At 42.4% G+C, this 24,464-nt stretch overlaps 4 protein-coding genes across 6 annotated transcripts; 2 read left to right on the top strand and 2 right to left on the bottom strand.

Moving 5' to 3' along the window:
* Positions 1-843: 843 nt before the first annotated feature.
* znf366 (zinc finger protein 366) lies at positions 844-12,069 on the bottom strand. The gene is made up of 8 exons (XM_056419944.1): positions 12,058-12,069; positions 8,980-9,115; positions 5,416-6,441; positions 5,167-5,334; positions 4,608-4,758; positions 3,887-4,078; positions 1,823-1,997; positions 844-1,741 (listed from the first exon to the last, which is right to left on the bottom strand). Exons 3-8 carry the CDS (start codon positions 6,432-6,434, stop codon positions 1,332-1,334), a joined length of 2,115 nt encoding a protein of 704 aa, XP_056275919.1. The 5' UTR covers positions 6,435-6,441; positions 8,980-9,115; positions 12,058-12,069; the 3' UTR covers positions 844-1,331.
* Positions 11,203-13,229, top strand: LOC130197322 (isotocin-neurophysin IT 1-like). 2 transcript variants are annotated; one of them, XM_056419946.1, is made up of 4 exons: positions 11,203-11,606; positions 11,698-11,822; positions 12,109-12,313; positions 13,010-13,229. In XM_056419946.1, exons 2-4 carry the CDS (start codon positions 11,703-11,705, stop codon positions 13,153-13,155), a joined length of 471 nt encoding a protein of 156 aa, XP_056275921.1. In that variant the 5' UTR covers positions 11,203-11,606; positions 11,698-11,702; the 3' UTR covers positions 13,156-13,229. The 2 variants fall into 2 exon arrangements, with proteins under 2 accessions (XP_056275921.1, XP_056275920.1); XM_056419945.1 differs by having other exon boundaries at positions 11,701-11,822.
* Positions 13,230-14,590: 1,361 nt separating this feature from the next.
* On the top strand, positions 14,591-15,479 carry LOC130197308 (fatty acid-binding protein, liver-type-like). The gene is made up of 4 exons (XM_056419914.1): positions 14,591-14,703; positions 14,947-15,119; positions 15,198-15,290; positions 15,382-15,479. Exons 1-4 carry the CDS (start codon positions 14,637-14,639, stop codon positions 15,430-15,432), a joined length of 384 nt encoding a protein of 127 aa, XP_056275889.1. The 5' UTR covers positions 14,591-14,636; the 3' UTR covers positions 15,433-15,479.
* Positions 15,480-16,526: 1,047 nt separating this feature from the next.
* Positions 16,527-23,440, bottom strand: smyd1b (SET and MYND domain containing 1b). Of its 2 annotated transcripts, XM_056419912.1 has the most exons (10): positions 23,031-23,438; positions 22,058-22,234; positions 20,581-20,794; positions 19,922-20,052; positions 19,714-19,752; positions 18,829-19,024; positions 17,856-17,948; positions 17,561-17,724; positions 17,285-17,453; positions 16,527-17,172 (listed from the first exon to the last, which is right to left on the bottom strand). In XM_056419912.1, exons 1-10 carry the CDS (start codon positions 23,150-23,152, stop codon positions 17,008-17,010), a joined length of 1,470 nt encoding a protein of 489 aa, XP_056275887.1. In that variant the 5' UTR covers positions 23,153-23,438; the 3' UTR covers positions 16,527-17,007. The 2 variants fall into 2 exon arrangements, with proteins under 2 accessions (XP_056275887.1, XP_056275888.1); XM_056419913.1 differs by lacking the exon at positions 19,714-19,752 and having other exon boundaries at positions 23,031-23,440.
* Positions 23,441-24,464: the final 1,024 nt, after the last annotated feature.

Raw genomic sequence — 24,464 nt, forward strand, 5'->3', positions numbered from 1 at the left:
AAAAGGTTCTTTAAGGCACCATGTCTGGTTCCACAAAGAACCTTTCAAACCAGGGTTCTTTAAAGAACCGCTTCCTTAAAGTGTTCTTCAAAGAACCTTTAATGGTGCCTCAAACGAACGAATGGTTCTTCAGTAGGTGATGGTTCCACGTATAACCACAAAGCCTCTTAAAGAACCATTGAAGAACCATTCTGTGTGTGAGGTAGGAGAACAGATGCACCGTGTGATAACGAATCTTTTTGTTGTTAAAGAAACAAACTGTTGTTCTCAGAGAAGCTCCGCGAGGCTTCAGCAGAGCAGAAACTAAAAGCTTTTCTTCTGAGCCACGCAGACACACGCAGCCTTTGTCTGGGACGCCCACTGTGTCCCTCGCCGCCGTTTGATCGCAACCTGAAAGAGAGAAGGGGAGAGGTGTTTTCTCTTCCTCTTCCTCTGCTTTGAAGGAGAAGCAGGAGCAGAGAGAGGCACGCTTTGTGAAACTCACGGCCGTCGCCTCTGGCCCGGCAACGTACGTGTCAGACGGAGAGGGTTGACGTTTAATGGTTTTATATTCTTTAAAGCGCTCGTGTTTATGTGGCGTTCAAATGCACAAACAGCAGGTTCATTTGACGGTATGTGTCAAGCCTTTTTTTTATATTAGCAGACTCGCATTCAGATGACCAGCGTTACACTGCCGTACAATTGAAAGATCGCCCAAAACTGATCGTATAGGCGTATAGATTTAAAAATAATTTAACATGAGACATAAAAAACTAAATCACAGTTTATTCCTCAATAAAACCAGAGATTTGAAATACTTAAGCTTTGTCAAAAACACAAAATAACTCCGACCCATGCACAATAGTTTATGGAATACTTTGTTTATTTTATTTTATATCATACACATTTAAAAGACAGTCAAAGTTAAGCAAAATTGCATATTTCAGTCAGTATTGCAAAAGTATTTGTAAAAAAACCATTTTCATTTTTATTCACTCATTAATCTTTCTTGAATCATACTTATCCAATCATGAATGCGCATAAACCCTCTGTCAGTGACTACTGATCAGTGTATGATATGTTCTGTACATGCACTTCGCTTCACAGCGATGCACTTCAGTTACTTCACCGTCAACAAACACGATATGTTCATCTTTCCTTTTTTCAGTTTTTCGGCTCCTCAACCACATGATCAGTTTCAGTTAAACACAGACGCACTTTACTTCACTCCCCTCTCGCAAAAACAAACAGTCTTCCCTAAAACCTGCCTCTTCTTCTCATTTTGTTTCTAACTGTGGACTCTTCTTCGGCCCGTGGACCCGTAACTCCCATCGATTCACATGTGCGATGCATCATTCCAGCATCTCGGATGTCTCTTCTGACTGTAAGGGCTGCGCCTGCTCACCTCTGGGATCCACAGAGTGTCCCTCTGACTCCCTCTGTTCATCTAAACACTGCTTCTCCTCTGGCCTTATCTCAGCTGGAGACCCCTGCCCTCTCTCCTCCAGCTCAGCCATGTACTGGTCCTCGCGTGCCGCCTCGTGTTGGTCCACCTCGGGGCTGTATTGGCTCCTTCTGTACAAACTCTCCTCATCCTCCTCCTGACACGAGCTTCCGGGGACGCTCTCGCCGTCCGACTGGGAGAGGCGGAGGCCGGGCAGGCCCGGGGGCTTCTGGGAAAGGTCAAACGGTTCCTCTTGGCTGAAGCGGGCGAGGAGGTCAAGGGGAGTCGTCATGCAGAATCGCCCTCGTCGCCGAAACACTGAAGCACCAAAAATAATGAATTACATCGAGTAAAAAATACAATAAAATCAATAAACCATGGACGGTATGTGTTCCTTACGTCTTTCATCCAGCCCTGTGTCCATGACGCCGTGCTTGACCTTCATGTGTCTGGTGAGGTTTCCCTTCAGCGTGAACTTGCTCGGGCAGTAAAGGCACTTGAAGGGTTTGCTGTCTGAGTGGAGGTGCATGTGGCCTATCAGGTTGTGCATCCTGTTGAACTCCTTCCCACAAAGCTGAGAGAAAAAGGGAGAGAAGCGTATGGAGCCGTATAAGCGCCTTGGCATTTTTACACGGTTGACGTGAAAATTCAGCGCAATTTAGCAAGCAGAGCAGCTTCCTGCATGGAGTCTGCGGCGGTGCTCTAGCTTTTTTCCCATTTCCAGTCTTTCTGCTAAGATCAGCTAATTAGCTGTTGGCTAATTTCTCCTGACTGCCGCCGTCAGAATCCCCCCTTTTCAAAGTGCAAGACAATAATATGGCGTATTTATAATTGGCATGTGATGCGGCTAATTTTGACTACTTTATATACCAGTTTAGTCAATGATAAATTATCATATTAAAAAGTATATCTGCTCTATACTCTGGCAAGTGGATAAATGTAGTTGAGTGAAGAATACAAATGTAATTCTTTCCCAGTGTGCAGTAGAAGTATAAAAAAAAGAGCACAACATGGTCAAGTGAAGCACAAGCAAAATAGCATGCAAGCGCAATACTTGACTACTTTCCGCCACTAACTCTCGGAAATACTATTCGGGGAAGCAAAAACAATAGGTCAACACCGTCCACCTATTTTTTTCTCTCTCTGCCAAATGTCCTTTGTTCGATGGCTGATTTGTGCAGACTGAGCGACACGTAATCATGAATGAATGTGCAGGCATACAGACACACACCCCTCCTCCCTCCTCATATCCTCGTTTTCCTCCTTTCCTCTTTGTCTTCCCCCCTCTGTCTCTCTCTCTTTCTCTCTCTCCCTGACACACACACACACACACAAGAAAAACAGAAAGAGAGAGAGGAAGCAACATCGAGACTGGGCCAGGAGGAGAACAGGGAAGGGCAACTCCTGCGCTGTCCTTCCTCTGCATTCTTTTTTTATTAGGGTGGTCCTTTCCTTCAGGAGGAGAGAGGGACTGTAAACTGTCCAAGAGGACCGTGAGAAAACAGGAAGCTCCCTCCAGCAGCAGAGAAAGCGAGATGAAATCTATTTGAGGGCCCTTTTCTCCAGGGAGGCTGGGGGGGCCATTGTTAGAGAGGCAGTTTGTGCGGCGATATCCTTCCTATGGACACGGAGGCTCCTCCTGCCAAAAGCTTCTCTGCTATCTGGTCATCGTCTTAAACCAAGACTCTCCAGAAAAGAGTGGAGGTCCTTAAATAGCAGCGATAACATATTAAAGGTTCTTGGCTGTGATTATCAAAAAATACACATGGGTTCATTAGGTTTTTAATAAAAGTAGCACCTGGAGTCTCAATGCCTTTATCCAAACCGCTCACAGTAGAATCAGTCAATATTAAAAGGAGTAGCTTGTTGTGAAATACAATTATTTGCTTATTTTACAAAGACAGAGAAGAAGTAATATCATTATTATGTCGGACGCTTAACATCAAGCTTTATATTTTGAAACATTAAGAGTGGGTTCTTTATCCCAAAGACTAGAAACAAGGGGAAAGAGCTTAGCTGTAAGTTTTGGTGTATTAATTTAACGACTTCTGAGCTTTGGAGGTGCTGATAGGTATTTATTTTCTCTTTGGACTTAAATTAATGAAAGGCATTTGGTTAATTTAAATATTCCATGGCCTGCTTTTCATCTTCTCTGTTTATTTATTTTATTGCACCATCTTTTACTGAGTATTGTACTTTGCTCTTTTAACTGTTGACATGTTTTGGCCCCTGTTATTGCAAAATTTATACTGTACTGCACTTTGTGACACTTTTTCTTTAATAAGTGCAATATAAATAAACTTTACTTACTTACTGATACCCCTGTTTCCAGTCTGTATGCTAACGATAAGTTACTTAACTATAAGTTACTAAACTCTAAGCTTACTATGTGTGAACTAATCGTTCCCTCAGTGGCCAATCAAAACCCAAAGAGCCACGTCTGACATGAAGGATTTGACCCACCTTGCATTTATACGGCTTAATGTCCGAGTGCACGATCATGTGAGCCTTCAGAGTTTGTTTTTGGACGAAACTCTTGAAGCACATGTGGCACTGGTAGGCTCGAATGTTGGTGTGGATGAGGACGTGACGCTTCATGTTCGCCAACAGGGTGAACTCACGACCACAGATGCGGCACTTGTGCTCCTTAACGCCCTGAAGAACGAGAGAATGTGGAGGCATCGACGTGAGAAATGTGGTCAACAGTGCTTTTTAAAATCTCAGGTCAATTTAATCCCACTGATCTTTATTTGAACCTCTTTTTTTTTTTTTTTTATCGTGGCTATCCAAAAGTTTCCAAAGATGGCAAATGTGTTTGTTTTCTTGTGAGAAATGGTTATGAAATGATATCAAGACATCAGAAGACTTCAACGTTTAACTCAGTGTAAACATCATACAACTTCCCATACTACGTCAAACAGTGTGGAATCAAGTTTATGTGAACCTGAAGTGAAAATAAGGATGAAAATTGGTGTGAGAAATAGCTTCAGAAACCAGATTGTCAGGGGAAATTGCTTTGAGACAGCTACCAAAATAATATGTAAGAAGCAGATGATGAAAACGATTTGAGCCATCGAGACACAATCCAAAATATGCACAAGAAAATGTATTGATTTGACAGTTTGATGCCCCCAAAAAAAAGACAAAATGCTGAGTTGATCGTCGCTCTCATAGTGAAACCTACTTTGTGAGTGAGCGTGTGCTGTTTCAGGTGGTGCGACTGGATGAACTCCATCCCACACTCGCTGCAGATGTACGGTCGGATGTCTTTGTGTTTCATCATGTGGTTCTGAAGCTGGCTCGGGTACTGGAATGTCTTCTGGCACTCTGCACACCTGCAGGAACAACGTGCAGCCTCTACGGTTAACCTCTTTATCGAGACTAATGTAAATAATGTACTTCAACATTTCGCGACACGTGTTTTCTTTCTGAATTAGATGAGAAGATGGATACCACTCTCTAGTGATTGTACGGTAAATATGAAGCTAAATACAAGTGTGTATTGAACACATGGTTATCTTACGTTTTGTTCCCATTGGACTAAGCCACTTAATTCCACATTTCCATACATATGTTAAGCTAAGATAACTAGCTACTAGCTGTAGCTTCATATTTAGTGGACAGACATGATTGCTGTTGATCTTTTGTCGAGAGAAACTACTAAAAGGATTTCCCATAATGTCCCACGTTACAAATACCATCATGGCATTTCAGCAAAGGGAAGAACCACTTGTGTACTCTACCTGTACGAGGTGGGGCCGCGATGGGCGGTCAAATGCCTCTTCAGCTGGGCCAGCGTAGGGAAGTCCAACCCGCACTCCACGCACACGTTCTCCTGTCCTTTGTCATGCTTCAGCTCGTGAGCGCGAAGCTCACTGGGGTAGGCGAAACCTCGACCGCACACACTGCAGCTGGAGGGGCAGATACAGTTGGTCAAGGATCAGCGCTAAACAGAGGGACGGTTGGAAATAAGCACCTGCTGTTACATCTACCTGTATGGCTTCACGTCGCTGTGCTGCATCATGTGTCTCTTCAGGTGGCTGGTCTGAGTGAAGGCCTTGTGGCACACCTGGCACTTGTGGGGCCTCATGCCCTGGTGGGTGAGCAGGTGTGTGTGCAGGTGGCTCAGCTGCTTAAACAGCTTCCCACACAGGTGGCATCCGTGCGGCTTGATGCCGTTGTGCCCGAGGATGTGCGTCACCAGGTTGTACTTGGAGGTGTAGGACTTCTCACACATGCGACACTTCCACCTCTTCTGGCCTCCGCCTACTTCTACGTAATAACTGTCGTCCACGTGGACGCTGAGGCCGAGCTTTTCAGCACTGGCCGCTGCACGCCGGGGGGGGCCTTCACGGGCGCGATGCCCGGGGCGAAGGGCCTCCATTGGGTAGAAAGAACCAGGGAAGAGGTGCATGACGGGGCCGGGCATGAAGAAGGGGTAGGGGAGGAGGCTGTGGTGGAGGGGTGGGAAGTAGGGAGGATGGAGGAGGAGAGGAGAGGGAGGCCAAACCGGGGAAGGACTGAGAGGCTCCTGTTTCACCTGCACAGGTAGATTCATACCTGGCGATCTGTGATGGAGCTGCAGTGTGTTTAGCTCGATCATACCGGGGATGGGTTTGGGAGGTGGGGAGGGGAGGAGGTGAGGGGGGAGGGGGAAGGGCATGTGGGAGAGGTGCACCGTCTTCTTACTGCGGTGGTTGTCTGCCTCCTCGACTCCTCCGTCAGGAGATTCTCCTCCGTGGGCGTCGACTTTGAGAGGAGTTCTTTTGCGTTTTTGGGATCCTTCCTTTTGGGCGTAACCGGGACCAAGCATGGGAAAGAAGGCGGGGGGGCTGAACGCGCTATAGTCTCTGCTGGGTGACATGCTGGGGTATCTGGGAGGAGAGAATTTGGGGGGCTTAATGTTGAGCGGAGGTGGGCTTAGGTAGAAACTCAGCTGAGATATTTGCCTGAGCTCATCTCTGAGGGGTGACCTTCTTGCTGGTGAGAAATTCACTCTGTCCATTTCCATCTTCTCTCTGCATTAGGGAGAGTTAGAAGTGGTTAGAGTGGTGGAGGAAGCATTCACATCAACTTTACTTATGTCACAATACCACAGTCTAAAGGTACTCTGTCAAGTAAGAGTAAGTAGATGTACTTGTTCTGCAGGAAAATAACTCCAGTGGCTGATATACCTAGCCTAAAAAAATCTACACTTTAATGTATTTAAAATATACTGAAATGTTAAATAGTACATTGCAAATATACTGTCAAAGAATTTTACTTTTTGTAAATATATATATATATATATATATAAAGTTTACTAAAGTCACGCTTTCACCTATATTAAAAACTCAACTTTTAACACACTTTAAAATAATTTTACTGTCATGTGTTTTTTTAAACTTTGTTTTCAAACTTTTTTTGTACATTTCAAAATGTGTGCTCTAAATTAGCATGGAAACAATGTATTGAAAACACATTTGACAAATACCACGTTTAAATATACCACTTTTTTTGTATTAGATAGTAAATTTATTTATGCTATTTTTAAAATAATCTAATGTAGATTGTTAAATTATCTATTAGATTATTTAATAATGTAATATCTTTTACTATCGTAAAAGATATTACATTAGATTATTTACTGTTGATAATGGAGCTAGTCACAAGAAACATTATAATTGGCGATGATTTGATGATTTATAGGTTTTTTAAAAAAATGAAATATTGGATACTGTTTCCTCTTTGGGTCTTGATCAGATAATTAAATTCACATTTTATGAGGGAAATGTCTCTTTGATAAAGGGACCTATTTCGATCAAAATTGGCAATCACTGAATTAATCTTTAACGATTGCATATTTCAAGATCATCATATGTCTTACTGAACATGTATTATAGCTTTCTGTTACATACATTGTGTGCAGTAAAAAGTGTCGTAAAGAGTAAAGTATCATAAAAAAAGAAAAACCCAAGTAAAGTACAAGTGCTCCAAAACAAACTTGGCTGAAGGTTTTTCCACAGATTCCGATGTGGTTTGTGTTTCTGAAACTGTCTCTGAAGGTTTCTGTGGAAGCGACGCACAGTAACTGGGTCCTGTGTTGACGCCCACAGCCTCCAGTGTTCAACCTGAAACCTTTCACTTCTTTTTTTCTCACCGATCTCCTCCTCTCCTGAAAGTAGGAAGTTATGTGTGAAATGTTCACCTCCACCTCCCGCACACTTTTCACTTCTCCATGTCGTTTCTTCTCCGCTCTGTTCTCTGTTCATCTGTGTTGTTTTTTGCACTGATAGCCAGGAAGAACTTCCCCTTTTCTCCTCCACTGATACACGAGATGTTTGCATCTGTATCTCTGTGAGCAGCCTGAAGTCAGTGGCCGATTAGATCAATATACAAATTAAAAAGATTACAAAATCAACAAACAAAAAATTAAATATAAGTTTAAACTGAATTGTATATATTATATTATAAATAAGACACTGATGTCACAATGTTGCATATTACATCTTTTTTTTCAACCCAAAATGCTTTGAGAACCTGTGGAATAGATAACTTGTGCTTTTAAAACTGTGAAATGTTAACATGTCACAGCTATGAATAACACACTGCAATGCGTGTGTGCATACTTCAGTGTAGATGATGGTCATGAGTGGAAAGATGACGCTCTGAAGGGAACTGTCTTACTTCTGCATGACATCTGAAATGTGCTTAGTAATACTGTATGCATCTATTCTGTTCCTGTAAATAACTCAGTGCTTATCAATGAGAAGAGATCTATATCAATCCACCGAGGCACAGTTATACTTTACGGTCTGTACATGTTATATGTATGGTGGTTGTTGTATGTGCTGCAACTACACTCTCCATAATGCACATAAAATACAACGGCAGATTATTTTCAGAGTTGATTAATCTGCAGATTGTTTTTATCTCAAACAATCGTTTCATTATTTGGTCAGAAAATACCAGTTTAAATTTCTTAAAAATCTAAAGCGATATCTTGTCATCAATGTCTTGTTTTGTCTGACCAAAACATAAAAGAAAAGCAAAGAGAAGCTGCAGATTCTCATTTAGATGCTGAAAAATTTAATATTTGGGGCGGGTTTCACTTATAAAATGCTATGAGGGGAAGATCAGTATAGAGATGACAGATACATTCACATTTCATTTGGTTCTGTGTGTTATTGTACCCACAAAAAAACAAAACATCGCTCTGAGTACAAGGAGTTTCAATCCATATCAATAAATAATGGGAATACAAGTTACAAGGACACACTTAGAAAACATGTGCAGAATGCAAGAAGAACATCATTCTGCCTCTTCCAAAGATGTTGGAGCACTTTTTAAATGCAAACTGAAATTTCCAATGATTCCCTTTCAGTCAGTTTCAAATGTTCCCCTGGAAAAGAACCGGGTCTTGTATTCTCTTCACCTCTCGCACTGAAGGTGCACCGTGCAGAGACCCCCGGGCCACACTTTGCCACAGCGTGCATCCATTAAGCCCCTCCTCATATGCCAGCCAGTGCCATGAAAGTGTGTGTGTGTGTGTGTGTGTGTGTGTGTGTGGAACTCACCAGTTGAGTGGAGCCGAGTGTGTTTTCTGTGATGCTGAGTTGCAGCCGCTACCTGTACCTGCGTTTCTGTCCCTCCTGCTCGGACTGCAGCCCTCCTGACAATGAGCCGCCCGTCCTCGGATAGCATTTGAAGTGACTTAAGAAAGAGAACAGGAACAATCACTTTGTTCTCATTTTTCAGATGAGTACCTTCGGAGAGAAGGAAGGAAGGGAGGGGAGAGGAAGTCAACAAGCCTAGTGCCTTCCTGCACAAAAATAAGGAAACATCTCCATTTCTCTATGAAAGAGGGATTTTGAACAGCTTTTTTGGAGGAACGGCGAGATGTGAAGTTGCAGAAGAAAACAATGCAGTTGGAATGTTTGGCATCTGTGAAGCGGAACAATGGAAGAGGATCTCAGTCTTTTAGAAGCTCTTTCCCTTAACACCGCTCAAAGAAGTGCATGTTAGGAATGACAGATTTCAAACATAAACTGCAATGAAATCTTTCAGATTTCAAGCATTAAAAGTACTTCAGGTATTTTAGCTTGCAGCGGATGAAGTTCATGGTTAGTCAGTTAGGAGCCTATTGTGTATCATTCAGAGAAAACACCAAACAACAAACATTTTTGGTGTTAATTTCTTCTTTTTCTTCTTCTCTCTATATCCAATTGTGTAACCTCGTGTGTGTGGTGCTCCTGTTATTATGTCCACCCCTAGCATAAGCATGACAGATTTTAAAAAAGGGAACACAAGGAGAGGTTCAAAGTGTCACCTCAGCCACTAGGAGGCAAGAGTGGCCCGTTGTCTGAGTGGCAGATGACAGCACATCATAAAGTAATGTCGCCCACGTCTCCACGTCCCTCTCCTCTCTTGGCAAACACAGACGACGTTTTGAATTCATTTTTAATCGCGATGAGGTGGCAGTTAGCGGATCTAGGAGTGAGCGGCAGTAATTGAGCTCATATCATTGAAATAGGGAAACTGTCTTTTATGGTCTGTGGCTGATCATTAGCTGTGTTAATTAGCCCAGAAGACCAATTAACCTCAGACCTGGACATTGTGTGCCTCAATTTATGCGAGGAATTAAGGACTTTATTAATAGAAAAGGATACGTGTAGTGTGTGTGTGTGTGTGTTTCCTCATCATTGTTTTTGTTTTCAGCAGGCCAAGATGCAGAGACAATGTTTTCACATGACTTTTTTATTGGAAAATATGAATTTAAAGGAGACATGTGGTATTACTCATAGTATTACTCATAGTATTACTTATGGTATTACTCATGGCACTACTCATGGTATTACTCATGGTATTATTCATGATAGTACTCATGGTATTACTTATGGTATTACTCATGGTATTACTCATGGTATTACTCATAGTACTACTCATGGTATTACTTTACTTATGGTATTACTCATGGTAGTACTTATGGTATTACTCGTGGTATTACTCATGGTATTATTCATGGTACTATTCATGGTATTACTTATGGTATTACTCATGGTATTACTCGTGGTATTACTCATGGTATTACTCATGGTATTATTCATGGTATTACTCATGGTATTACTTATGGTATTACTCATGGTATTACTTGTGGTATTACTCGTGGTATTACTTATGGTATTATTCATGGTACTATTCATGGTATTACTTATGGTATTACTCGTGGTATTACTCATGGTATTATTTATGGTATTACTCATGGTATTACTAATAGTATTACTCATGGTATTACTTATGGTATTACTCATGGTATTACTTATGGTATTACTCATAGTACTACTCATGGTATTACTCATGGTATTACTCATGGTATTACTCATGGTATTACTCATGGTATTACTCATGGTCTTACTCATGGTATTACTCATGGTATTACTCATGGTATTTTTGCAGTCAGTTTGGTTTTCTTGAAGAAACGTTACTTTCGTGATTCTTGTTCTGAGTTTTACTCGTGGTTTATTCACTTATTGTAAGTCCCTTTGGATAAAAGCGTCAGTTAAATGACGTGTAATATAATGTAATAATGTTATATAGCACATAGACCTGCTTTATGATAATTTAAAACAAGACGTGAAAGTCTCACATTTTTCACTATGGAACCTTTAATGTGTTGATGAATGAAATGATTGCTGTACTTCCATCAGAGGGCTTGTTTGACGACATGGTGCTTTAACTGGTATTTATTCAAACAAGAATCTTCGAGATTGGCGCTTTATGAAAAAAAAATCCCCATAATGTATAATAATGGGTTTTTTAAAATGTTGTACACTCGTATCCCCTCATGCTTTGAATTCCATCTCCCCATTCACTTCCTGACCTCTCTGGCTTTCCGGTCCTCTCTAACATGCACGGTCACGCACCACGAGCCCTCCTGTAATAACTCTCAAGAGCGAGAAGCAAAGCAGGCCCCAGAACTGCCGTGGCCCTTTTGACCCGGGCGGCCCGGTGGTCAGCTTCATTTCCGGAGGTGATAGTAACTAAAACGGGCTCATTAAGGATCTCTAAGTGGCTTTTGGGTTTCTGTGTCACTCTCAGAAGAAGCTCTGGAAGTATATAAGACATGTCCGAGAACAGAAGAAGCATCGAGGAGCATCTGGAAGCAACACATCCACCGCATCTACGTCAAGAGATTAAGCAACAGGTGAGTTCTGTTTCTGCCGATTACTGTCTAGATTCTGTGGATGGTTTTGTATAATTGGGAGTTCACTTTCATCTTTCTTTCACTTTCTCAGCAGAAATGACTGGAGCTGCCGTGTCCGTGTGCCTCCTGCTCCTCCTGTCTCTGTGTTCGGCGTGTTACATCTCTAACTGTCCCATCGGGGGGAAGAGGTCCATCATGGACGCACCGCTGCGAAAGGTGAGCAGCTTTTACCAATATATATACGAAAAGATCATAAACTGAGAAATGTCTGCGAGATTCAAAGAGGGTTTTTTTGCCCAAAAGGGTTTACAGCCTACAACACCTCTGTAGGAACAACAATTAAATAAACAGTACCTCATCAAACCTTCTTTTTTTAGTTTGGACGTTCATGCTCAAATAAGAAGGAACAAAATAACAATAAATGGAATTTCCCTAAAGGGTACTAGCTCACAATCTTAAAACCATATTAACAGCTATAATCATCAATCATTTGCTCCTCCAGTGCATGTCGTGTGGCCCCGGAGACAGGGGCCGCTGCTTCGGCCCCGGCATCTGCTGCGGGGAGGGCCTCGGCTGCCTGCTGGGCTCCCCGGACACGGCTCGCTGCGTGGAGGAGAACTACCTGCTCACCCCCTGCCAGGCCGGAGGGAGACCCTGTGGATCTGAGGGAGGACGCTGCGCCGCATCAGGCCTCTGCTGCGATGCAGGTCAGGATGTCCTGAAGTACATTTGGGCAGAAGAATTCAGAACCGTATCTTGAGTAAAAGTAGTCCTGTATTTCAAACTTTACAAAGTGATTAAATCAAGACGTATCAGCAGCATTAACTTAAAGTATGAGGCTGAATGGCTCCGTCAGAGTTAGTTATTATACCATTAGATTATTACTTCATTGCATCACGATGTAAAAAAGAAATGTATGTCTAGTTGCAGCTGAATCTAGTTTTTTTATTTAGTATTGGGTGGTTTAATATACGCTATGACAAAGCATTGGGATTTATTTGCCTATTATTGGTGTTTACGATTTTACTCTGGAAAGCATCTCGTTGTCGAATAAATCTAGTAAAGACCACAATGTTTTCCTCTGAAATGCAGTAGAGTAAAATTATTTAAAGAACCCCGAATTTGAAGTACATTACTGGAGTTACACCCCATGTAGGTGTTACTTTTCTAGATTATATGGTATTTAAAATTAGTTTCACCTCAGTGAAACAAATCACTGCACGTTCAAATAAATAAGCAACGCCCCGTGTCTTTGCGTCTGCGGTCACTCGATCGTCAGCCCTCTCGTTGAGCTTCACGGCCCTGGGTCAAACAACCTGAGAACAGCATATCTGCAGTAACACACAACCAAGTTCTTAGCGATAACTCCTCTTTTGTTTCTTTCTGTCTCCACCGTTTTACAGAAAGCTGCATCACGGACCAATCCTGCCTCGGCGAGGACGAAGGAGACGACCAGAACGGCCAGTTCGAAGGCAGCGACCCCGGTGACGTCATCCTCCGGCTCCTGCATCTGGCTGGCCTCAATTCGCCCCATCGAGTCCACCAATGAGCTGCCGCCGACAGCGAGGTCTCATGGGAAACTCTTCAGCCGCAGAGACGCCGTGGGACTTGTAGTTGTGTAGTTCATATAGTTGTGTCTCTGTGTCTGTCACTGCTCTTTTCTCTGGAGCACTTCTGTAAAGTGCCTTTGTCCATATATTTTTATGTATGAAAAGAGTATGAATATTGACGTGGTCGTCCAGATATCTGCATGTTGAAATAAAGTTTTGAGAGAGCATTCAATGTTGTTGTTGTTTTTTTCACTTAGAATCCTCCTGACTCAAACGTGGCTTCATTTGTTTGAACCCTGTGAATCGTTTTCTCTACGGAGCAAAGGACAAGTCAGCATGAAGCTTATCGGGCTGCAGTGTTTCTCTCTATTCCACTATCAATGTACAAAGACCACAGCCCTCTTTATCTCTCCCGATGGATTCAAAGGGTCCTCATATGCAATAGTTATGGCGGTGTGTGTGTGTGTGTGTGTGTGTGTGTGCGCGTGTGTGTGTGCGTTATTGTGCCAACCGAAGTGACACAATATCACTGTTGCAATAGTTATGGCGGTCTCCTTTGATCCATTTTTCTTTCTTTTTTAAAAAACTTTAGATGAAGAGGTGGATGCTGAAAAACTAATGTAACCAAGAAGTCAGATGAACTACTGACCTTGAGTTTAATTGTACCACTGTCTGCGCTGCCACAGCTCTCTTTGTTCAAATCTTATCTTGGACCTGGTGACCTAAGTAAAGTGTGATGATCCTTTAAAGGATCATTACACAGATAAAGCAGTGTAAAGCTGCAGAAGGTTTTTTTTATTTATCAGACTGCAAATATATGACACAATTATATATTTTAACACTGTGAATGTAAACTTACTTTTCTTGTTAACCTAAATGTAATCTTTTCAAAGTTTTGATCTGGGAAACAAATAATAAAAAAACTCTTAATGCAATAATGTCATCTGATGGCACATGAGTCAAACCCCAAACGCTGCTGACTGCACAGTTGCTGTCAGGTTTCATTTTGCAGCTTTCCCTCTTCCTTCACTCATCCTTTTTCTCTGTTTTCCTTCTTTTTGTCTCTCTTTCCTTCGTCCTATATTCGTCTTTTCTCTTCTTCAGTGCATCTCTCAGAGTTTCACACAAGTTTAAGAGACAATTATTTTCTCTGAGAGCTGAAAGTTATTAGTAAAATCAGGGGAAATTGTTCCTCTTATTTTTTTTGCTGAAACGGGGAACACACATAAGTATTCTGTTTAATTTTCTATGTGTGAACCCCAAGTAACAGGCATGTTACCTCTCCTCTGCATGAAGAGCTACCTAACTTTAGTCAGCGAGTGCCTCTTTTATCTCTCAGTCTTTATCTGCAGCGGTTCTGGAAGTGGGCTGGAGTTGGCTTGACGTCACACACCTTTGTGCGGTTAATAATGTTCACCCCCCTGAGAGTATAAAACAGGCAGCCAACCGCTTCTCTTACTTGCCTTCAACATCTGACACCATGTCTTTTTCTGGAAAGTACCAACTGGAGTCTCAGGAGAACTTTGAGGCTTTCATGAAGGCCATTGGTGAGCTTGCAACTCTCTTTCCTAAATGTTGTTAACCAGAAGCTTTGAAACTGTACAGATTGAAAACTCCTGAGGCAAATTCATAATTTGTGATATTGGGCTATATAAATAAACTGAATTGAATTGGAAGTTTTTTTTAACTGGGGTTATTTGACCTAAAAAAAAGTTTGAAGATAAAGTTTTGCTGGCTTGTCTAGCTGTGTGGAGCTAGTGTTTCTCAACCAGTTGCATTTCTGTCTCGAGGTCTCCCCGACGAACTCATCCAGAAAGGCAAAGACATCAAGAGCGTCTCTGAGATCGAGCAGACCGGTGACAACTTCAAAGTTACCGTCACCACTGGCTCCAAGGTCCTCGTCAACGCCTTCCAGATAGGCCAGGAGTCGGAGCTGGAGACGCTCACTGGGGAGAAGGTCATGGTAAGCCAGGGCACTAACAGAAATCTGAACTCTTTATGCAAGAACTGCACATGGACCTTGTGTTATCCCTCTTTTTAGGCAACAGTTCAGCTTGATGGCAACAAGCTGAAGGTCTGCTTGAAGGGAATCGAGTCCGTCACGGAACTGGTGGATGGAAACACACTCGTCAATGTGAGTAGAACTCATTGTGTGACTTATTGAATAATAATAATGACTTGCATTTCTAATGTGACTTTTTTTTTTCTCCAACCCTCTCCCTCAGACTCTGACTCATGGCAACATTGTGTACAAGAGGACAAGCAATCGCATCTAACTGTCTGCACTTGGAATAATAAATAAATAATGTAAAAAAATGCTAAATCTTGAGCTATTCTTTGACAAATGTTAAACTTGATGGCATGAAATGGTCACCTGTGTGTAGTTCGCTTTAAGATTCCCTCTAGAAATTGCTTGTAGCTTATTTATATATAAATATACAGGCACATCAGCAGAGCCGTGAAATCCTGTGACTGGATGACTTTTCTGAGGGTTAAGTATTTCGACTATCGGCCTTAAGGTCACTTTAAAACTTGACTGCAAGAAGTTTTTAACTTGACGTCATGTTTCAAGAGTGACATCAACTTGTGCCACGGAGCTGAACCTGGCTGATAAGTATATCTTCGGCCATTCGGGCCTCGTAACTGCAATGAGAACAAGGATCATGAGATGTAAACGTTTCACTCGTGTGGCTTTCCTAAACTTTTTGCAAAAGAAGAGTTCAGTCAAGAGGCTAAATGTTCACGTACAATCCCAAGATGATGTAAACGGACGGTGTGTCCTCCGCTCGGACCCTGATGGCATGTTGGCCGTATGCCAAGGAGCAGACTTCACACACGCAGATCACCCAATGGATGGCATCAGAAGCCAGACTCTCTTTTTTTTTTGCCTGCTTGATAACTTGTTGCAGCATAAAGCTCATTGTTTAAAAACTTTCCACTAGCCGTGAGATGAGCTTAAAAAAACTGTCACTCCTTTTTCAAAAGTGTATTTTATGCAACAAAATGCTCCACGCTGGTACCGTATGAATTAAAATGTCAATAACACACATACTTGAAACAATTTAATGCTTTTATACCTTATTTCCTCATTTCAGGAAATAAATATTTAGTTTTTAGCCACTGCCGATAAGGGTTTTGGACCCGGCCTTGTGTTCGGGTCAGTCCACGAGTCATCCAGAGTCCCCGTCACTAAAGGGGAGGTAACCTGAGGTCTATTTGTAGTGCCGAGGCTCACACTGCTTCCTAGTGTCTGTCCATTCAAGGTGTGTGTTTGCATTTTGAGTAGAAGTGTTTACCCGAAGATTATGAGATTTATTTTTGAAAGTGTCTAATGTGAGAAACAGTGTGTTGCAAAATTTAAACAAAGTGCAATGCTGAAAATGTATTTAATACTTTTCTCAGCAAATCTTTAGAACAAAAGATGTACATTACAAAACGTTCCCAATAAAATATCACTTTCATTACATGTGACTCAAAAGCTAGTTCAAACTTATTCAGGGTTTTAGTATCCCGTCATTTACCGGTTCTGGTACATTACATTTAGCTGACGCTTTTATCCAAACTTACAGGGTTAAGTCTCTTGCTCAAGGACACATCGACTAGGGCCTAAACCAGTTAAAATGTCTCTGACTTCAGGAGCGTAGCTGAAATATTGACGGCCATAAAGCTGGCGCTGCATATTCAAAGAAAATACGACCGCTACCGAATTTCAGCACTTCCACTGGATTTGGAATATACGACGTGACATCTTTTCAATGAAAAGCGCGACTACAAAAGTGAGAGTCACTAAACGGGCAGACTCACACACACATCAACACTCAGAAATAAGGACGGTTTATTCTTGATCCGTTTTACTTCTTCCGGTGGAAGAGATTCTTGACTCCCTCATCCACAGGATTGGGTTCGTGCATCATGGCCATGGGCTTGTTCTTCAGAGCGGCCTCTCTCATATTGTGGTAAACGTACTCGTTCTTCTCGAACATCCTCAGCTCCATCTCCGTCTGCATACGCATCGCCTGTGGAGACATCAGAGAGGTCGCGTCAGCGCTTCAAATGTTTGCCGATTGGTTAGCTGTAGTATATGATGAGGCACACATGATTGCGGGCTTCCAGGTTTTGAGAGTTCACCTCCAGGTCCTTGGTGATGGGGTGCGTTGGACCGTGGGTGACCATGAGAATGGCGTAGGCCTTGCAGACCATCCCGTGGCCAACCTCTATCTCTCCAGCTTGCCAGTGGGTCACTCCGGCTCGCATGGCCGCCATACCGAGAGCAGCGTTGTTAGGGTGGTACAGTTTTCTGTCAGGGGAATGTTGTATATTTTATTTTAGTTCATTTTTTCTCAATTGGATGAAGAAGAAAAAAGATGCGCATCGCAACGCACTGCACACCATCGCTGTACTCACAGGTATCCCTCCACCATTTTGCGGGAGTATTCTGCAGCTTCAACAAAGTACTGCAGGTAAGCCTGCACCTCACTCAATGTGCTCCATATCCGCAGCTGGTAGATGTGAGTGTCAGCCAAAATAGGCTCTGTCTTCTGGACGCACTCCATGCAGAATTTTACCACCTGAAGAAAGAAAAATAAACATGGAAACGTAAACAACATGCATGTAAAGTAGGCTTGAAGGTCGAAGTGGCAAGATAGAAGAAAAACAAACAAACGCATCATTTGATGATGTTGGTGATTTGATACACTACCTCGTGGTAGTTGCCACTTAGTCGAGCGCTGTCCATCTTCTCCAGCATTTGGTAGCAATAAGCCGTTGTCTCTTTCACCTGTTCTTCTGTCGGCTAAGAGAGGAAGACGGGAGGCACTGATCAAATCAAGAAGTAACACGCTGACGATGAACACATTAAGAACTAGAACGGGCACTCGGTAGAGCGCATACCTTCGCATATCACAAGTTCGGGGATTGAATTATGAACATGTTGGCATTAGTTGCATGCCAATTGGATATAAATTGACCGTGCTATGGAAAAAAGAAGATGTTGACCTTTTCATGACCTTGACCTTTGACCCGATCGATCCCAAAATCTAATCAAATGGTCCCCGGATAATAACCAATCATCCCACCAAATTTCATGCGATTCGGTTTCATGCTTTTTTAGTTATGCGAGGAACACGCATACAAATAAATGAATAAATAATTAAATACACGGCGATCAAAAAATTAACCTTCCGCATTTTCAATGCGAAGGTAATAACGATATAGAAATTGATATCCTGCTCGTTTACTGATGAATGTCATCTAGAGACACCGGAGCAACACATTTAGACACACAATCTGTCTCGTATTACACAGAGTAAGATCATCTGAAGTGTCATGATTCATTGCCCTACTTTGTTCGATTGCGTAATCCAGTGATTTACTCTTATCTTACTGCTGTACTGATACTGGTAGACTATAAAATAGAATATAGAGTAGATAAGATTATAATAGTTGGTATGTAGTAGATCATCAGTTTTCTCTTCCTTGCACCACCTTACATCCAGTGAACACATTAGGAGCTATCTGTTCTTAAAATAGCCACTGCGCTGCTCTGCTGCTCATGTTTCCCATCTGTCCTTATCACGGGGGACTAAATCTAGTGAGAGGGCCGGCCTCTTTTCTGAAGTATTACAATTTGCCTCTTTCGCTTCACGAGAGCTTCAATTAAAAAGGACAGACACCTTGACTCCGTCCACTTCCTTGCCCGCCAACTTCAAGTCATCCTTGATGTGGTTCTTGCAGTGCTCGCATGTGCAGTCGAAGAAGTATTGTGATTTGAGCAGTCTTCGTCTCTCCTCCGACAAATTCAAGAAGTCCACGTATGAGACCGTCAGCTCCTCTCCCTCCTCGATCTTACCGAGAGAACGCAGCTCGATCCTGAGGAAGAAGAACGGAGTTGACTTTGTTTTGACTTCTTCCATTTACAGTTTGTGATTGATGGTGAAACTCAGTTCCTAGTGTGGCTTTCAGTTCAGTCAATCCCGTCGAAGGATTGAAGGAATGAATGTTAATGAAGATGATTTTCAAAATTCAGTGCATTCTTTTTGTATTTTTGCAAAGATGTCAAACTAAATTTGGGATTTCTTTCTTCATTTACAAAATGTGTGACACACTTCTCCACATGTCGTAAATATTAAAGCAAAAAGAAGGAAACAAATGAAATTATTTGGGATATTTACATGGAAAAGGAGCCTGGTGTTACATGGTGTTAGAAGTGAACGAGTGGGAATGAAAGTTGTTACCGATGAGAGAAGCTTCTAAGACACTTTCTAGATTATGGACAGACGCACGCTGCAATCGCACATCGACAAAACACACAGAGTGACAAACCCGCATCATACGAATTGAAGATGCTAAACAAAAAAAACTCATACCAGCCTTTAAATGAAGGTTAGAGCATTCAAGATGCATGTTGACCTACAGTGCATACTACAGGGCATGACTGGCAAAGACTTCCCTACAGTGGACGGAGGGAGGACGGCGGTTAAGTGAGGTTGATTATGTCATAGTCTCAATGGTGCTCTCATAAATGAGACTTTGAAAAGGTTGAGGTGGAGGTAACGCACCTCCGTTGAGAATGAAACATAGTATTCACAGCCGATTGACTGAAAGACAAACAGGAAGTAGTTTTACACCAAATACAACCTGACAAACACGCACAATACACAACAGCACGCAAACACCAACTCTGGAAAACATTTCACATTTTTCATCAAGTCAAAATCCGCACAAAAAAAAGGAAAGTCAACTTCGGAGGCATTTTGTTTTACTCACTTGCCGTGGTTGAGGATCACGGTGCAGTTGGGCCAGCAGTCGTGATTCACCAAACACAAATTTGGGAAGAGACCAACTCCCACTGCCTGAAGGCCCTTCTGGTCGCTCAGCGAGAAACTGTTACAGTTAACCTGAGAGAAAGAGGGGGAACATTAATGTGAACACGGAGCTGTTAAAGATGTACCCGAACCACAAATTGTCACTGTACCCCAGAACTGGGGCCTGTTGGGGACGCTAGCTTTTTAATTGTACTGGTGGATTGTTTAAAAAAGTTGTCGTCTATCAGATACACTTAATTTACACCGGGTCAGTCACTGGTCAATACGTCACATGCTCTAAGCTGCAGGGTGCATAAGGTGTCATTGTTATTAATTAACCTTGTGCATGGTACATTGTATTCCAGTTGTCCGTTTAATACTAAACTTGAATGGAACAACATGAAACAGGAAAGAACATCCCGCTGCTCTGTGCTGGCAACAAAACATTATTTAGTTTGCGAGTTAACAAGGACGTCTGGATGCATTAGTTTTGGTCTCTGAGAGGCTGCACTGTCTACTGAGGCGAGGAGGAGCACGGTCCGCTCACTATCCTCCTGCCCTTGATTTTGGATGCAACTTGGGAAAATGAGGCATGGCCAACAAAGAGATATATAAACACACCACTCCAAAATAATGTGAAATGTTGTCGATCGTGTGCTGCTTGCTGGATCGGGGCCAGTAGTCCAGGAAGTAGTTGATGTTCACTTTCAAATCCTTCAAATCGTCCTCCTGCATGTCAGGGATGTGATCCTCCAGCTCCTCCAGGGAGATCAACTGCATGTCAGACAGCACGCTGCCCTCTTTGTCGAGGCGCCACATGATGCGGGCCACCAGACTGCCCACGACAGGAAGAAGAAACACAGATGCAGGTACCGACGGGTCATTAAGGGGCAAAGAGAGAGAGAGAACTGTGCATGCACATAATGATATTATAAATTGTCAAAGCTATAATGTATCATCTATAAATGTAGAATTTTCCGAAATTGCAAATAACCTGTTGTAAAAAAGTTGTCTGTGCACTTCCTTGCGGCCTTCAGGGGTATTAAGCTCTTTTGTTCTGAGCTTCAAGCTCAGAGCTTTGGGGCTGTATCAAATGTCTTTTTTATATGCCAAGCTATGAATGAGGTTTTGAGACAATTACACACAGAGAAAGAGAGAGAGGGGAAAAGAGAAAGAGAAAAAGGGGATGAGAATTTGGACTATTCGCAGAAGCCAAAGCCATATGGTGAATACATATTGCATTCAGGTTTTTAGTTGTTGTGTCATTTCTCTCTCTCTCTGTCTCTCTCTCTCTCTCTCTCTGTGTATGTGAGACTTGGCCACTCTGTCGATACTGTGCTTGTGTGCGTTTTCTCAACTCATATTTGATGGAGAGTAGAGAGATGTGGCAGCTGTGAGTGATATCAATATGCATGTTCCTTGGTTTTGGACATAATGATAATTTAGAGGGGGGATTGGCTTCGGAGGGAGGCCTGCAGGGCTGTCAATGTTGCAGACTGGCAACTTCATGAGCTCGTGCTGCTACTTTCATTGGAAAATATGTAACAGTAGCTTTGGTTAATTTCTTTTTAATCTAGCAGGATTACTAACCCTGCCTTTAAACTGGACGAAGAAGCTGTTTCTCCTCGGATACCTCTGCATTTTTTATCTTGTTGGATGACACTTAGTACTTTTTATGGATCATATTCTTAAAAATAAGATTAGTTTTGTGAAGTGAAACAAAAAATTATTTTTAAAAATGCAACAAAACAATGTTGTTATGTTTAGGCCTTTTAAAAATATAATTAAGCATCATATAACGTATTGTGGAAGTTGCATTAAAAGGCAAAACACAATTCCTCAAGTTGAGCACACAAGTGTGTGTATCTCGTTTATTAACAATAACCACGAAATCAAGATGGCGCTGCCCAGATACCAAACCCGCATGGGGCTCGACGTCACAAACAGCAACACAACACTTAAAGGGACCGCGATCCCGGAAGAGTCACACTGATGCGTGTGACTCATTACATTAATAATTGTGTATAGAACTCCACCAGGAACAAGGGTGAATTATGATATGACATTCACTACAGTATTTCCTTTTCCCTCCACTTACCGGACGTTCTCGTTTGGTTTTTTGCCGTAAGCTTTGATGGCTGCACATTCCTGCTTGTGTTCGGCCCAGCCGGCGCGCTGACAAGTCCGGTCACAGTAATAAGCAAATTTGCACTGGCCGCACCTCTGTAGTGTGTCTTGTTTGCGGAAGCAGCTGTGGCAAATACGCTCTCCTATGCTGCAGAGAAAGAGTAGAAAGATGATAGTCGTCAATGGAAGAGTTCAACCTGTTGGCTGTGCCTGGTGCCCAAAGGCTCTGATATAGGAAACCAAATATTCTTTTTATATGCACTTTTACCAGTTTGAAGATGAGTTTCCAGATGAGCATTAAACGCAATTATTTCTATATTCTTTTTCAGATTACATCAGGTTACCGCAAGCTATTCTCAACCGAACATTGCCTTTGTCTTCTTTGGGGAAATTAGTACTCGTATTACGTGGACTTCTCGCAGTAAATCACATCTCAAATTTCTTGATACAGAACCACTACTAAATAGAGATATTTCCAATAGATCCTGTAAAGGACCTAATATAAACATGCATGTAGATTCAGATACTAAAGGATAACACAACTACCCGAAAGAGACAAATCACAACAGTCCCAATGTGTGTTCCTTCATGTTACCAGCACGTTTCTTCTTACAGGCACGTCACAATATTCTCCTGAATGTGAGCTGTCTACATGCCATTCCATCAACATGATGATGATGATGATGGTGATGATGATGATGATGATGAAGTGACATACTGTGAGATTCTAGCTCTTGTTTCAATATCAAACCAGATAAAAATCAGACTATGAGGAAACTGGCAAAATAGGAAACTGAAAGATATTGTGGAAACATTATAAATCGACAGAAAGAAATTAGAGACAATATGTAGTTCATCGGCCCAAATATCTACATAATGACCACTACTGAGCACACCCCCACTATTGCGCGTCCATGTCCCCGATTGGCATTATCGCAGCGTACCTGTCAAACGCAACAGCCGAGACACTGGGCTCTGAGAAGATGACGTCTCCAGCCCAAAACTCCTTGGTGGCCTTCAGACCCCTTCCCTTTCCAGGTGCGTCAAATATGGCCACGTTCTCCATGGTTTTCGCACTGGTTCCTGAGGCGCTGGTGAACAGTGAGTCAGTGGTGAACCGATGAGTGGTTCAGTGGTAGAGAGGAAGCTAAATGCAGCGATGGGGTAGCTGCAGGCCAATCTGGGACCTCTCTGTTCTTCAATGACAACTGCACATTCCACACCCGAGGGACGAGAATAGCCATCCTCTTGAACCGCACCAGCAGTCACAGGAACACGGGTTTGTGGTGTTTCGTCTCCGTGGTCCACTGAGAAATAAAATGTCTGGCAGTAATATAGCCGGGACTCGCCGTCATTCTCTCAGATGGTTCCATATATTTTAATTTGCGGTCACACTTTTGGCTTGTTTTGTACTGAATTTCTCCCCCGCCTCCAAACGTGAATTGGAAGATACCCGGGTCCTCAGGGTTATTTCTGGCCCTCAGTTGGGGCTGTCTATCAAGAGCCTGTGGTGACGTTAGACAGCTGCAAGGAGTTTGACAGACGCAGAGATAACTCTCTGCCTCGACTCTGTTCTGGTGCTTTCTAGAACTTACTCTCTCTTTCTATACTTGTAACATGACGTATAGAGTTTTTGGGGGCTGAGGGGGCAGCTGTAGGGCCTTCAGCATCTACCCAGACCACGTAACATTTGTGTATTACCTGTTTAGGTCCCCATAGTGTGCTACAAAGAACAACCAAGTACACAACCTCACATTTTCATCCACACCTCTCCAACTTGGAGCGAATGGCCGTGCTTCACAGACCAAGTATAACATTACCTTACATGATTACATGTCATGTATTAGCCAGTATCAAACCACAACATTCAAGGTTTCAGCTCGCTGCCCTGCAATGTATCTGGATTATTATTACCTCGCTTTTTCTAAAATGACCAATCAACAGTTTAATCTATCGATAGATGTCTTCTGATGTTCATAAAAGGCTTAAATGTGTCAAAATAAAAGAAGGGATTTCTAAATACCGAATTATACAAAAATAAATAAAACATGCTATATCAATCAACAGTTTGGACTATTTGTGTTTAACGTTATGCATTATACATCGGCAACAAACACAAACAAGAGAATACAAATGAAAGGGTATTGGGACGAGGTCTAATCAGCCTCAGCTGGGGTCAATCTATATATGTGTGTGTGTCTCTTCTCAATAAAGAGCAGTAGTGACTGGGAAGCGGAAAAAGGAGCGGGAGGTGAGAGGTAGCATTCGGTCGCCATACAGCGGTGATAGTACAGTGCATGTTAATAAAAGGTTTTGTTAGCCGTAACAATCCGTGCTGCTGCCTCTGTTCAGTCTGAGACTCAAGGGGGAAACCGTTA

Source organism: Pseudoliparis swirei, chromosome 7 (assembly GCF_029220125.1).
Source record: "Pseudoliparis swirei isolate HS2019 ecotype Mariana Trench chromosome 7, NWPU_hadal_v1, whole genome shotgun sequence".
In the NCBI taxonomy this organism is placed as follows: Eukaryota; Metazoa; Chordata; class Actinopteri; order Perciformes; family Liparidae; genus Pseudoliparis; species Pseudoliparis swirei.